This window comes from Hippopotamus amphibius, chromosome 3 (assembly GCF_030028045.1).
Source record: "Hippopotamus amphibius kiboko isolate mHipAmp2 chromosome 3, mHipAmp2.hap2, whole genome shotgun sequence".
NCBI lineage: Eukaryota > Metazoa > Chordata > Mammalia > Artiodactyla > Hippopotamidae > Hippopotamus > Hippopotamus amphibius.
Window position 1 is genome coordinate 194,156,662 of NC_080188.1, and position 12,282 is coordinate 194,168,943.

At 37.5% G+C, this 12,282-nt stretch overlaps 1 protein-coding gene across 4 annotated transcripts in view; it reads left to right on the plus strand.

The window, feature by feature from the left end:
• The first annotated feature begins 635 nt into the window (after nt 1-635).
• Nucleotides 636-12,282, plus strand: part of CFH (complement factor H) — a 135,226-nt gene continuing 123,579 nt past the window's right edge. For 2 of the 4 annotated variants that reach the window (XM_057726225.1, XM_057726223.1), the window contains exon 1: nt 640-798. In XM_057726225.1, coding sequence (XP_057582208.1) covers nt 741-798 — 58 coding nt within the window. In that variant the 5' untranslated portion in view covers nt 640-740. Of the gene's footprint in view, nt 799-12,282 lie in introns of all 4 variants that reach the window. The other 2 variants (XM_057726224.1, XM_057726227.1) reach the window with 2 other exon arrangements.

The following is a 12,282-nucleotide window of genomic DNA, read 5'->3' on the forward strand; positions in this document are numbered from 1 at the left end:
CCATATTCTGCAAACCATTTGCTTGCCGTCTCTCTATGCATATTTTATTTCAGTACAAAGTTTAAAAAATTCAGCATTTCAATTTCTTGATTTTTGAATTATTAAACTCGGTCATACCTGAGGAGAGTGGGCCTGTTGCTTTACACACATTTATAACAAGTCCTTAAAAGACTAATTTCAAGAACTGCAGGAAAAGCAGGGCCCCAAATCAGCCAGCACTGCATTCTTGGCAAAGTTTATTCCTGTTGTCTGGGTCTTGATTGTGAAAGCATTGCCTAACTCAAGTTCTGTAAATGACTTTTGAAAGAGCTTTTATTTATTTACTTTTTTAATCTTCTGAGGTTTACAGACGGTAGTGCTGAATGGTGTCTGTATAATTGAGGGTTTATGAAATGCAGAGAATATCACGTTATGCACATTCCAAGAACCTGAACATTTCCAGAGAAGAACACGCCTGGGTTTATAAAAACAAATCAAAGGCAGGTCACCGCATGAACTTTCAGTGGGAGTGCAGGTTCAAACTCTGGCAGTGCTGGGGCTCCTGGCTGATTTTCTTCTTTTACTTTGCAAAAGTTTCTGATGGGCGGGGCATCTAGCAATTCCTCTAATCCCCAAGCTGTGTTTTGACTTCCTTTTGGAGCAAGTAGTTTCCTGCACTTTTCATAGTTTTTAGCAGAGGAGAACCTGACACAGGGTTGAGCACTGTCAACTGCTAGATGTGCCCCTGAAGGGTCCCCAAAATGCGATTTGCAGCAGCAGTTGTGTGGCTTATGTCATGCACCGTTTGTGTGGCAGAAGGTAAGAGTAAAAAAGGAAGACTTTTTTTCTATATTGCAAAACATTTGCTAACATGCTTTTTACGGTGGTCATAAAAATTTGATCTCGAGAATGTGATCTAATCACTGTTCTGTAGCTTAGCGTGTGAGACGCTTTTGACACTGTTCAGTTTTTAAAAATATAAGCAGCTTATTTGAATGGCATATCTGATTATTCATCATAATTTTAATTAATGTAAAAGTTCAGAATATGTTTTAATAATTGTTCTCAAAAAACCTAACATGTCATAGTCATTTCCCTTGTGATTATCATAAAATGTAATTTACTTTTTTGCTTAGAATTTTCACCAAAATGCCTATGTGAATGTATTAAGTATGTGAACATAGAACAAGGAAATAAATTAGACAATAAAAGCCTCTAAATCGCAATAATTGGACTTATTTCTAACAAAACGTTGGTTTATCATTTACAATTGATATTGCCATGGCTTTAAAAGTCTTGGAAACAAACATCATTTGTATCATTCAAATGAAAGTACCTAAATTTGAAAAAAATTGAATATGCAACCTTTGTAAAAGTTGCTCAATAGGGTTTTCTTCCACATGGTTGTATATAAGATATTAGAGAAGAACAGCCTTAGAAGTAGTAAATCCAAGTGCAGGCTTTTTTTCTGATATCAGTAAGAAAATTCCTGGATAATTAAATTTAATTCTGTCACTTTTCCTTGATAGATGAAAAAGTTTCTCCTTGGAGGAAATTTGGTTTCCTAGTTCATGATAGGTAACCAATTATGTGATTAGATGTTTGACATTTTTAAAGTTATCATTCATAAATTCCCAACAATTTTCACTAAGTCAACAAATTTTGATTGAATGCTTATTTCAAGTCAACCTCTAGGCAGTGAGGAATATTAGCAAATAAAACAAAATCCCTGTCCTTGAGGGTCTTTCAATCTAGAAAATAAAAGGCAGATATCTTTTTGAAGTTGATCCTTTAGCAATTTTTTTCTGGTTTTCTCAAATGTGTTTAAGATTTTTTGAAAGATAAAGTCTTTTTTTTTTTTTAGTTAAACATGCTAATATGTTATTGCTTGATTTTTAGCTTGTAAACCTTATATCCAGCCACTTTTTGAACTAGGTATACAATCATTTCCCCATCCGTAAAAATATTACAACTAATAATAACTAACATTACAACACAATATACCAAAATATGATTATATTGTCAAAGAGTTTTGGAACAATGTTAATGTTACCAACAGCAAACATTTTTCTTTACACAAGTGTTTTTGTCTTTTCTTTAATGGAAATACTTTTAGTGCTTCATGATTTACATATTGTTTGCTGAGGTTTTATATATATTGCATTTGTCATGAGTGGAAGATTTGTTTTGTTTCTAGCTCACGTTTAAAGCTAAGAATTGATGCTAAATTTAATCAAACTGTTTCAGTGATGACAAAGTGGAATTTGAAATATTATTAAAATTGGGTGCTAAAAGTATAAGTGATAAAATTAAATAGTAGTGATTTAAACTCCCCACTTCCCTAATTGATTCCAGCTGACTCATTTCACTCATTTTATATTTCATCAATGTATGTTTGAATGTGACATCAGTGTCTGCTGGTGAATTGAGCATCAGCTCTGCACATATTACAGTGAGAAAGGCTGTAAATCTGGCTACTTCACAGGTAAAGTATAGCTTTAGTATTTAAAGTAACACATTAGCCTCATGGTTTTCACAAAAGCGCACACAATGCACAAGGTAGTAGAGAAGAATTACACGAACTTTCAGTGAATATAGAACTACTAGTTTATTCCATGTTTGCCAACTATTTCTAAAACTAAGTTAGTTGAAATGTCAATCAGTTCCATTAGTCTAGCCCTAACAGAAGTCTTACTCAACAGAGTGGCCTTGATCATTAAAAATATCCACATAGGGACTTCCCTGGTGATGCAGTGGTTAAGAATCCACCTGCCAATGCAGGGGACATGGGTTCAAGCCCTGATCTGGGAAGATCCCACATGCTGCAGAACAACTAAGTCTGTGTGCCACAACTACTAAGCCTGAGCTCTGGAGCTTGTGAGCCACAACTACTGAGCCCCTGTGCCACAACTACTGAAGCTCATGTGCCTAGAGCTGGTGCTTCGCAACAAGAGAAGCCACCACAGTGAGCAGCCCATGGACCACAACTAGAGAAAGCCTGAGTGCAGCAATGAAGACCCAACACAGGCAATAAATTAATTAATTAATTAATTAATTTAAAAAAATCCATCCACATATATTTCAATATCTGCCTCTGTTTTTGTCTCCCATGTAGAAATAACTGTGGAATACAAATTGAGAGACTGAGAAATACTACATTGAATACCGAATGCTAAGTTTAGAAATTGAGAGAAGACAGTTGTGTATGTTATCACAACCTGCTTTACTCAACTAGATACTGCATTTCATCATTTCCCAAGTAACATTCCTCAAAAATACTAATCACTACTAAAGAGGAGTAGCAGCCAAACAGGAAGAATTTATAAGCTCAACGTTCTATTTTGTTTTTCTCTTACACTAGAGACCAAGTAGTATGTTTTTAATGCAGTAAGTTGTATATGTTTATGTCCCTAGTTGTATGGGAAAGTCAGTTGCTTCTGGTGGAGTCACCCCAGGCTACTAAGCATCTGGTCAGATTTATAGCGTTTAGAATAACAGTTCCTCAGTTATACCACATTGTTTCTGCTTTCTGGAATATCTCGTGACCAAGCTTTTCAAGAAGACCTTTTAAATTTAAGATCCAAAAAGCAAATACTCTTTGAAATTAACCACATCCCCCAAATTCCAGGCTGATCATCAAAACACAACTGAAACATGTCCAAGTACATGCTGGTTATGTTGTTCAGAGAGATATGTGTTTTCAAATCTGGAGGTCTAAAGGGTAAAAATGTTCTTTCGGGATCCAAAATATGTTACATATCAGAGAGATTCTATTCCAACAGAGAGAGGAGAATTTTTTTTATATATTATATTGTTTCAAGTACAAGATGGTTTGGAATTTGAGTTAACTCTAATACAAAAAAATCAATATTATAATCATAAGAATTAATTATTAATTCATAAAAGTTACTCTTTTATAAGGATAGATGTGAATGTTACATACATTTATCTGATCCAGAAAGCTTGTGAGCGTGGTTTAAAATCCTAAATTCTTTGTGTTAATTCCAGTGTGATAAATAGGAATCCCTGCTATCCAAAAAGTGCCACGTTTTCAGAGCTAGTAGTGTGCGTATTTACCTACACAGCATGATCTGAAGTGGAGCGATGGCCCAATTGTCTTCAGTATCTTCTCGTCTCCTAAAACATTTTACGTATTAATAATACCATAAATGCAACCCGTCTGAAATTTACGTGAAATGACAAATATCTGAGTAAGAGTTGGGATAGTAAATTTAGTATTATTCACCACAATTTACTGTGAATATTATGTTGATAAGTTTTCTGCAGCAATTTTAGTGGGCAAAGGTAGCAATGAATGATGGGTAGGTAAGAACAGGACTAAGCAATTCTGGAAGATGAGGTGTTCCCAGGAAGGAAGATCTGATGGAGGAAGTGGAGTGGGTGCCTTGACTAGGGGTAAAGGAAACACCCCCAGGAATGTCACGGAAGGGAGAGACTTGCTGATTGATTGTAATTTTATGCATAGCCTGGGAATGCATATGCTACTCTTCTGCCTGCAGGTAATTTTAAACTAGAACTGAATTATTTAAATATTGCTAAACTTATTCTTAGCTAGAAGTAAGTTTTCAAATGTAAGTGGAAGCACAGGTTAGGAAGCATTTTTTGTTTTGGACCCTTGACTGCTAGAGCTTGAGCCTCGGTCTGATCTGACCGATTTTTAGTCCTTCCACTCGTGATGGTTCTACAGCCTTGGCCACGTTTCCTTCTTCCCAGCTCTGCCTCCTCCTCCTTCTCACCCCACACACCATCCCCCACCTGCCCGCCCCTGAGATTCTGCCAACCAACCTGTCCCATACTTACTTAACTCATGTGTACTTTACCCATTTCTTAACAGCTTTAACCTGTCTCAGAACATAGCACACAAAAAGGACATGATGTCACTGAAAAAATAAAGTGCTACATTTTAGCTTAAGATTATAAGGAAACATTATAAAAAATGGTTCAGAGAAAGCAAAATAATGGAACAGAAAAAAAAATCACAAAACTAGTAAAAAGAAAGGGGAAAAAAAAAGGTTTGACAGAGCACTTTTATTTGTTTTGACATTTTGACTGAGAGAGCCAAGTTTCTCCTAAACCTTGTTAACCATAGATGTAATAGATAGAAAAGTGATTACAGAAATGTTCCTTCAAAGGTTCCCTGAACTTTTTTGAGCTAAATTAAAATGATTCCTGACTTCAAAAAGTATCACATACATTCAAACATAGGACACACAGACAAGATGTAAAATGGAATTTTACCGATGTTAGTTTCTTGGGTTCATGGTACAGAGGTTTAAGTGCAGTAAGCGTTTGTTCCCTTAACTTATCTTTTACATGTGCTACCGTCTACGATGCCTTTTCCCTGGGTTATCCATAACCTACAGATAAAATGGAAAGGCTTCAGGATAGATTCACATTCATTCATTCATTTCTTCATTTGTTCATTCAATGATCTTTTTTTTTTTCTTTGAGTGACCTGCTAAGTGCCAGCCACTATGACAAGCACTTCCCAACAGAAGGTCACTTAAGAGGCAAAGCAAAAGGGATGATTATTTTATTTTACTAATATATTGTATTTTATCATATAAAGTGTTTTGGTGGAGGTAAATGAAAACACTATAGGATCACTTAGGGAAGGCACAATACTGAAATTGGAATAAAAGGATGGAGTAGGATGGGGCTGAGGAGCTGGTTTCTAAGAGGTGCAATGAAGAGAGAGAAACAAAGGGCTGTGATGACATCGTGGGTAGGTTTTGATGGTTGAATAGGAGTTAACCAGATGATGGTGACAAGGAGGACACTGATTTTGAGGAAATTCAAATGTGTATGCAAAGGGCTGAAAGTAGCTCTGTAAAACCGGAAGACTCCAATTATCATCCATATTTCTAACTCTTCAGTCAATTGAACTTGCACAGATATTGCAGGCAAAATTGGGTATCACGTGTGTTCTTCTTCCCTTTCTCTTCTCCTACCTATCCTCAAGATTGTCTGGCAGTCCTTATTCTCGGGGAAGTTACGTTTTGATAGGAGGATAGATGAAATCCTAGTAAACATAAACATAACTATGGATCATGAATGATGCTGTAAAGGAGGTACAGTCGGGGCTGAGGGAAAATAATAGACATGGGGTGACGGGGTAGGAGACGTAACCCTGCTGGTCTTGGAGCCTGGAGACAAGTGGATCACTTGGAGACGCGGTGGGAAGATGGAAAAACAGAGTGGGGGGCGATAACATCTTTTCCTTATGGAGTCAAGAGATGCCATTTAAAGTTCATGGGAAAAGCACCAGTTTTAAGTATCATTTGAAGTGACAAGTGTAATCAATACGAAAACTCTTTATATGTAGTACATACGTATACACAGAGCAAATATTGTGAGAAGCCGGTAGGAAGATGGTGTGAAAGAGCTGTCTCTTTGTCTTTTGTGTCTGGGTGTTAAAACAACTAGCAGGGGGATAAATACTCTTTGGGTAAATGCATTGCTTTAATAAAAATCATTTAAATTGAATAAGTTAATTGATAAGAAAATTTTATTACTTTTTCCTTGCATGAGCTTAATAAAAAGATAGGAACTAAACTTATCAAAATGTTAATATGTTAGTGAAAAGTACTTCTCCACTGACAATGTTGGTATCTACATTTTAAATTTAAATAATTAAATTTTCCAGTAACCTAAACACCATAATGTGGATCTGAATTTAGAAGGTGGAAAACACACATATTATCCTGTAATTAAACACAAAATTTCCACGTAAAAAACATGATCATTAAATTGAAAAAAACAAAACCAAAACCTCGGGATTTTTTTTTTTTTTCGGAGAGAGGGGTGGTGTTGGCTGGTAGCAAGAGGCGCAGGTGACTTGTTTTATGATAGGGTATTAGCACCATCTAGTGGAGAAAAGTATGTTTACTTAAATTTCAGAAATCAAAACTAACGTGCAATCCTTGGTTACAAAGTTTCTTAACAAATGTACTAAGCATTCGCAAAAACGTCAAAGAAAAACTAGTGCACATGAAAGCCCACACAAGTGTTATTTATTATACAAAAATGGAGTTTCACGTGGAGCTTTCTGTTCTACGAAATGTAGAACTTTTCATAATGGGACCCAGCTCAGCTGATTATTTTGTCCTCTTGCTTTTGCAAAAAGAAATTCTAGAATAGAACGTTAAACCATTATCATAAAACCAAGTAAGAAAGGAGTTTAGCAGTGAAGATAACATCAGTAAATATTTACATGGTGAGAAGTATCTTTGAATTTGCCATTTTAAAAGTAATGTGTTGTGGGTCTGCTAATGAAATCATCCTAATATCAAGGGTATTTGTATCTAAATTAAGCAGCAACAAATACTAAAAAAGATTAGTAATTATAATCAGTAGGCATGAGCTTCATTATTAATTTTATGTATCCCCCTCTTTACACGTCATTTTGTTAATGAATTACTTTTTTGGAAAATAAGAATCATATAGTATATGCAGATTCTATTACTTTAGTATCTATTGTGAACAAAATATGAATGTACTGTATTAAAAAGTAGTTATAATTACCCATGTCAAGAAGTAGAGCGTTCCAACATCCCCAGAATACCCTTGGATTTTTTCTAGATTAACACCCCTTCCTTTCTTCTAGAAGAAAACATTATCTTAATATTTATGGTAATTATACTTCTGCTCTTCTTTAATACTTCTTAACCTTCTATATACACATCCCTATTATATATGTCTGTTCCTGAATTTTATATAGATGAAATAATTTTGTAACAGTTGATGTACCTTTGTGTCTTTTTACTTCATGTGATTATTATTATTTGTTTCTGTATCATTTTGTGGCATTGGTGTGCTATTCCAACATGGATATACCATAAATTTTAATCCATTCAACGGTTGACAGACACTGGAGTCATTTCCATTTTTAACTATAAAAAACAGAAACAGATGACTGTAAAATGTTACCATACGTGAAATCTAATGCACAGTGTGCATGAGTTTCTCCAGGATGTATTCCTAGGAATAAAATTGCTGAGTAATAAATGATGGTATCTTCAACTTCTCTGAGTTGCTAAGCTCCTCTCCATTGTGGGGCTTCTGATTTTCCTTCCCACCAGCTGTACCTAATGCTCCACATTCTTTCCAAGTGGTAGGATTTTTAGACTTTAAAAAATTTTGCCAATGTCATTTTATTTTATTCATGGTTTATTATGGTTTTAATTTTCATTTGCCATTTGACCTGTTTTTCATAAGTTTATTGATCACTTTGATTTTCTTTTTGGTGAAATACCTGTTGCAGTCTTTTTACCCATTATCCTTTTTTCCCCACATATAAGTGACACTGTAGTTTTCTACTGTCTCTGCCTGACTTGCTTCACTTAGCATAATATCCTCAAGATTCATCCGTGTTGTGGCAAATGGCAGAATTTCCCTCTTTTTATGGCTCAATAATATTCTACTATATGTATATACAACACTTTCTTTTTCTATTCATCCTTCAAGGGGCACTTAGATAGTTTCCATATTTTGGCTATTCTGAGTAATGTTTCCGTGAACATGGGAGTGCAAATATCTAAGATACTAATTTATTAAAAACCCTTGATTTTGAACTGGAACATTTAATCTATTTCTTTTTTTAATAGGCGTTTTAAAAATAATCTTTATTTATTTATTTATTGGCTGCATTGGGTCATTGTTGCTGTGCACGGGCTTTTTCTAGTTGTGGTGAGCAGGGACTACTCTTCATTGCATTGCCCAAGCTTCTCATTGTGGCGGCTTCTCTTGTTGTGGAGCACGGGCCCTAGGCGCGTGGGCTTAAGCAGCTGTGGCACGCAGGCTGAATAGTTGTGGTTCATAGGCTCTAGAGCGCAGGCTCAGTAGTTGTGGTTCAGGGGCTTAGTTGCTCTGCAGCATGTGAGAATATTCCTGGACCACGGATTGAACCCGTGTCTCCTGCATTGGCAGGCAGATTCTTAACCAGTGCACCACCAGGGAAGTCCCTAATCCATTTCTATACAATGAAATTACTGATATGTTTGAGTTAAAAATCTAACACTCAATCCCCTTTTCTGTATTTTTTCCTCTCTGCGACCTTGCCATCTTCTGCTTTAGTTGTTTCTTGTTATTTAATCTTTTCCTGTCAAGTAGGCTGGAAGTTTTTTCCTCAGTGCTGCTTCTGTAATTAACTTAGAAATTAAAACATGCCTTTTTGCTTTTTCAAAAGAAAAAACAAACAACATGCCTTCTTATCAAAGTTTAATGCTAATCTATCAGGTTCAACTAAAGAAATATAATCAGTAAAAGTTTATCATCTATCTGTCTGTCTGCCTATCTATCTATCTATCATCTATCACCGGTCTATGACTACCTACCTAACTACCTAACCTATCAAAAGAGACATCTACTACAAGACAAGAAGTTGTCTAATGCAATTGTAGATAAGCAGGTCTAAAATCCATAGGGCCCCCCAACAGAGAGGGAAGAACACAGGCAAGGAAGCTGCTGTCCACAGTAGAATTTCTTCTCTTTTTTGGATAAGGCTCTATTTTTAAAACCATTCAAGTGATTTCATCAGGCCTGCACAAATTATCCAGGATAATCACCTTGTTTAAAATTAATTGCTTCAGATTCTATCTGGCTGCATACCTTCCCAGCAATATCTAGATTAGTGTTTGATTAAATAACTGGGGATGGAGGCCTAGCCAAGCTGACCCCTCATCAAATCTATCACAGCTGATTAACAACTTTCCATTCTTCTGGACAGTGTGCATCGTTAAGTTATATCCGTAATTTTCTGTTCTCTTCTCTCAAGTAACACATGGTTGTCCCGTATTTTAGTGGTCCCCAAGCTTTTGGGCACCAGGGACCAGTGTCGTGGAAGACCATTTTTCCACAGACCAGGGGCAGAGGAGGATGGTTTGGGGATGATTCAAGACCATCATATTTATCGTGCACTTTATTTCTATTATTATCACATTGTAATATATAATGAAATAATTATACAACTCACCCCAATGCAGAATCAGTGGGAGCCCTGAGCGTGTTTTCCTGCGACTAGATGGCCCCATCTGGGGGTGATGGGAGACAGGGACACCCGAACTGTGTTGCTTATGACCAGTCTACTCCGTGATCTCATTTTGGTTGCCGTCACTGCAGAAAATCCTGCTTCACAAAGATAGGATGTTGGAAATGGAAGCAGGCTTTTCAGCAGTTTTGTGGCAATCTCAGGATATTCTGCCTTGACTTTAATCCAGAAGGTATGGAGATTTGAAGTTGTCTCAAACATGCTTTTAAGGCCACCGTCATTTGTGATCTCAAGCAGTTGACCCTCTTTCGGCATGGACAGTCGATTCACCTGGCTTATTCACAAATGGGTCATGGATCCACTCCTTTCCAGGGGTCTTTTGTGATTGGGAAGTAATGCTCCAACTCTTTTGAAACTTGAGATAGGTGATCCTGCACCAGCTGGGAGTAAGGAGGCCCTGGCTCAGTCTCTTTCAAAATCTCTGCTGATGTTTGACACATGTCAAAAATCCCAACGTTCACTCGTCACCCCCAAAATTCCAGTTTGGCTCTGAATGCATCCACTTTATCTGATGACTTGAACATGGTTGTTCTCCCCTGAAGTGACAGATTGAGTTCATTGAGCAGGTTGACTATGTCGCACCAGTAAGCAAGTTTTGCGAGCCATTCGGTGTCACTGAAATGTGTTGCCAATGGTGACTGTTTTTTCTAAAAGACATCTCTGGAGTGCCTCTTGTAACTCAATCTGGCCAGTGATCTACCTTTAGAAAGCCATCTCACTTCTGTGTGTGAGAGAAGACGTGTGTGTTCTGCGTCCACCTCCTCACAGAGTTGTGTGAACAGACACGTGAGTTAAGGGCGTGTACTTTAATGCAGTTGATAATTTTAATCACATCCTGCAAACATTGTTAAGTTCAGGTGACATTTTTCGGCTAGCCAGAACTTCTCTGTGGATGACCCGGTGCGTAGACTCACATTCAGAAGCCACCTCTTTGACCCGAGTAGTGAAACCAGAAAGCTGTCCAGTCATGGCAGCCGCTCCATCTGTGCATATACAGACACAAAATGACCAATTCAGCTTTCCTGATATGGAGTCATTCAAAGACTTGAATAGTTGTGCAGCTGTGGTGCTGGTTGGCAACAAAAGTGCACATAACACATCCTCATGCACATCCTCCTGAAAAGTACATCCCACAAAAACAAGCATTGTTACCTTGTTGTCAACATCAGTAGACTCGTCAACCTGGCTTGCATACCACAGTGACTCCTTAATCCTCTCTAATAATTGTGCCTTAATATCCTCTGCTGTTTCCTCAGCTCGTCTAGTTACGGTGCTAGCCGGAAGAGGAACACGTGCCACCTTTTGAGCTGCAGCATCTCCTAAAAGTTCACGATAAATGTCCTTAACAGCAGGCAGGATCAACTCTTCACCAACAGTAAAGGACTTCTTAGCTTTAGCAATGCAGTTAGCCACTAAGAAGGATGCTCTCAGTGCAGACACATTTGATGAAGCGGTGGCCTTCAATGATTGCGTCTGTTCTTCGTGTTCACATTTTCTTCCTTTTGAAAAACCCAAAAGTCTTGTCTTTTAAAGCAGAGTCCTTGGTCTCCATGCGGCAAAGCAGTGTGGAAGATTTCCTGGCTTCGTTGGATAGCCAGTCACCATAATATACAAGGGTGAGTCAAAAATTATCTGCAGTCCAGTTATTTTAAAACTTCTGTAAATTCTACAGCCAGAGTGCAGATAATTTTTGACTCAACCTCACACAAAGTGGGCTTGCAGAATGTGAATCACCTGCTGCAAGGAACCTGCAATTTAAGTAGGACTCTTGGTGTTTTCTTTTCAATGCAGCTTTCCTTTTGTTGGCAGTCTTAGTCTTGGGTCTTCTCCCCTTTTCAAAGAAGCTCTACAGCGATGTTTGTTTTTTATTCATTTTGGCTAGGGTTAGCTTGTGGGCTTACCAAAACTGTAACTGAGACAAGGGTGCAATGCGAGAAAGAGGCCCGTTCGAAAGTGGTAAATAAACGGCAGGCTGCACGCAGACTAAAATAAGTGTCAGATTCTAACGTAAAGCCTGCCACCAGATGCAGCTGTACAATTGAAGTACATCAATTCACTTGCCACTAGGAAGCCTGCCACTAGATGTAGCTTAATTGTCACTTCCCACTCACTGATAGAGTTTTGAGTCTGCAAGCAGTTGATTTATTGTGGTCTCCGTGCAGTCAGACCTCTCTGCTAGTGATAATCTGTATTTGCCTCCACTCCCCAGCTCTAGCATCACTGCCTCAGCTCCA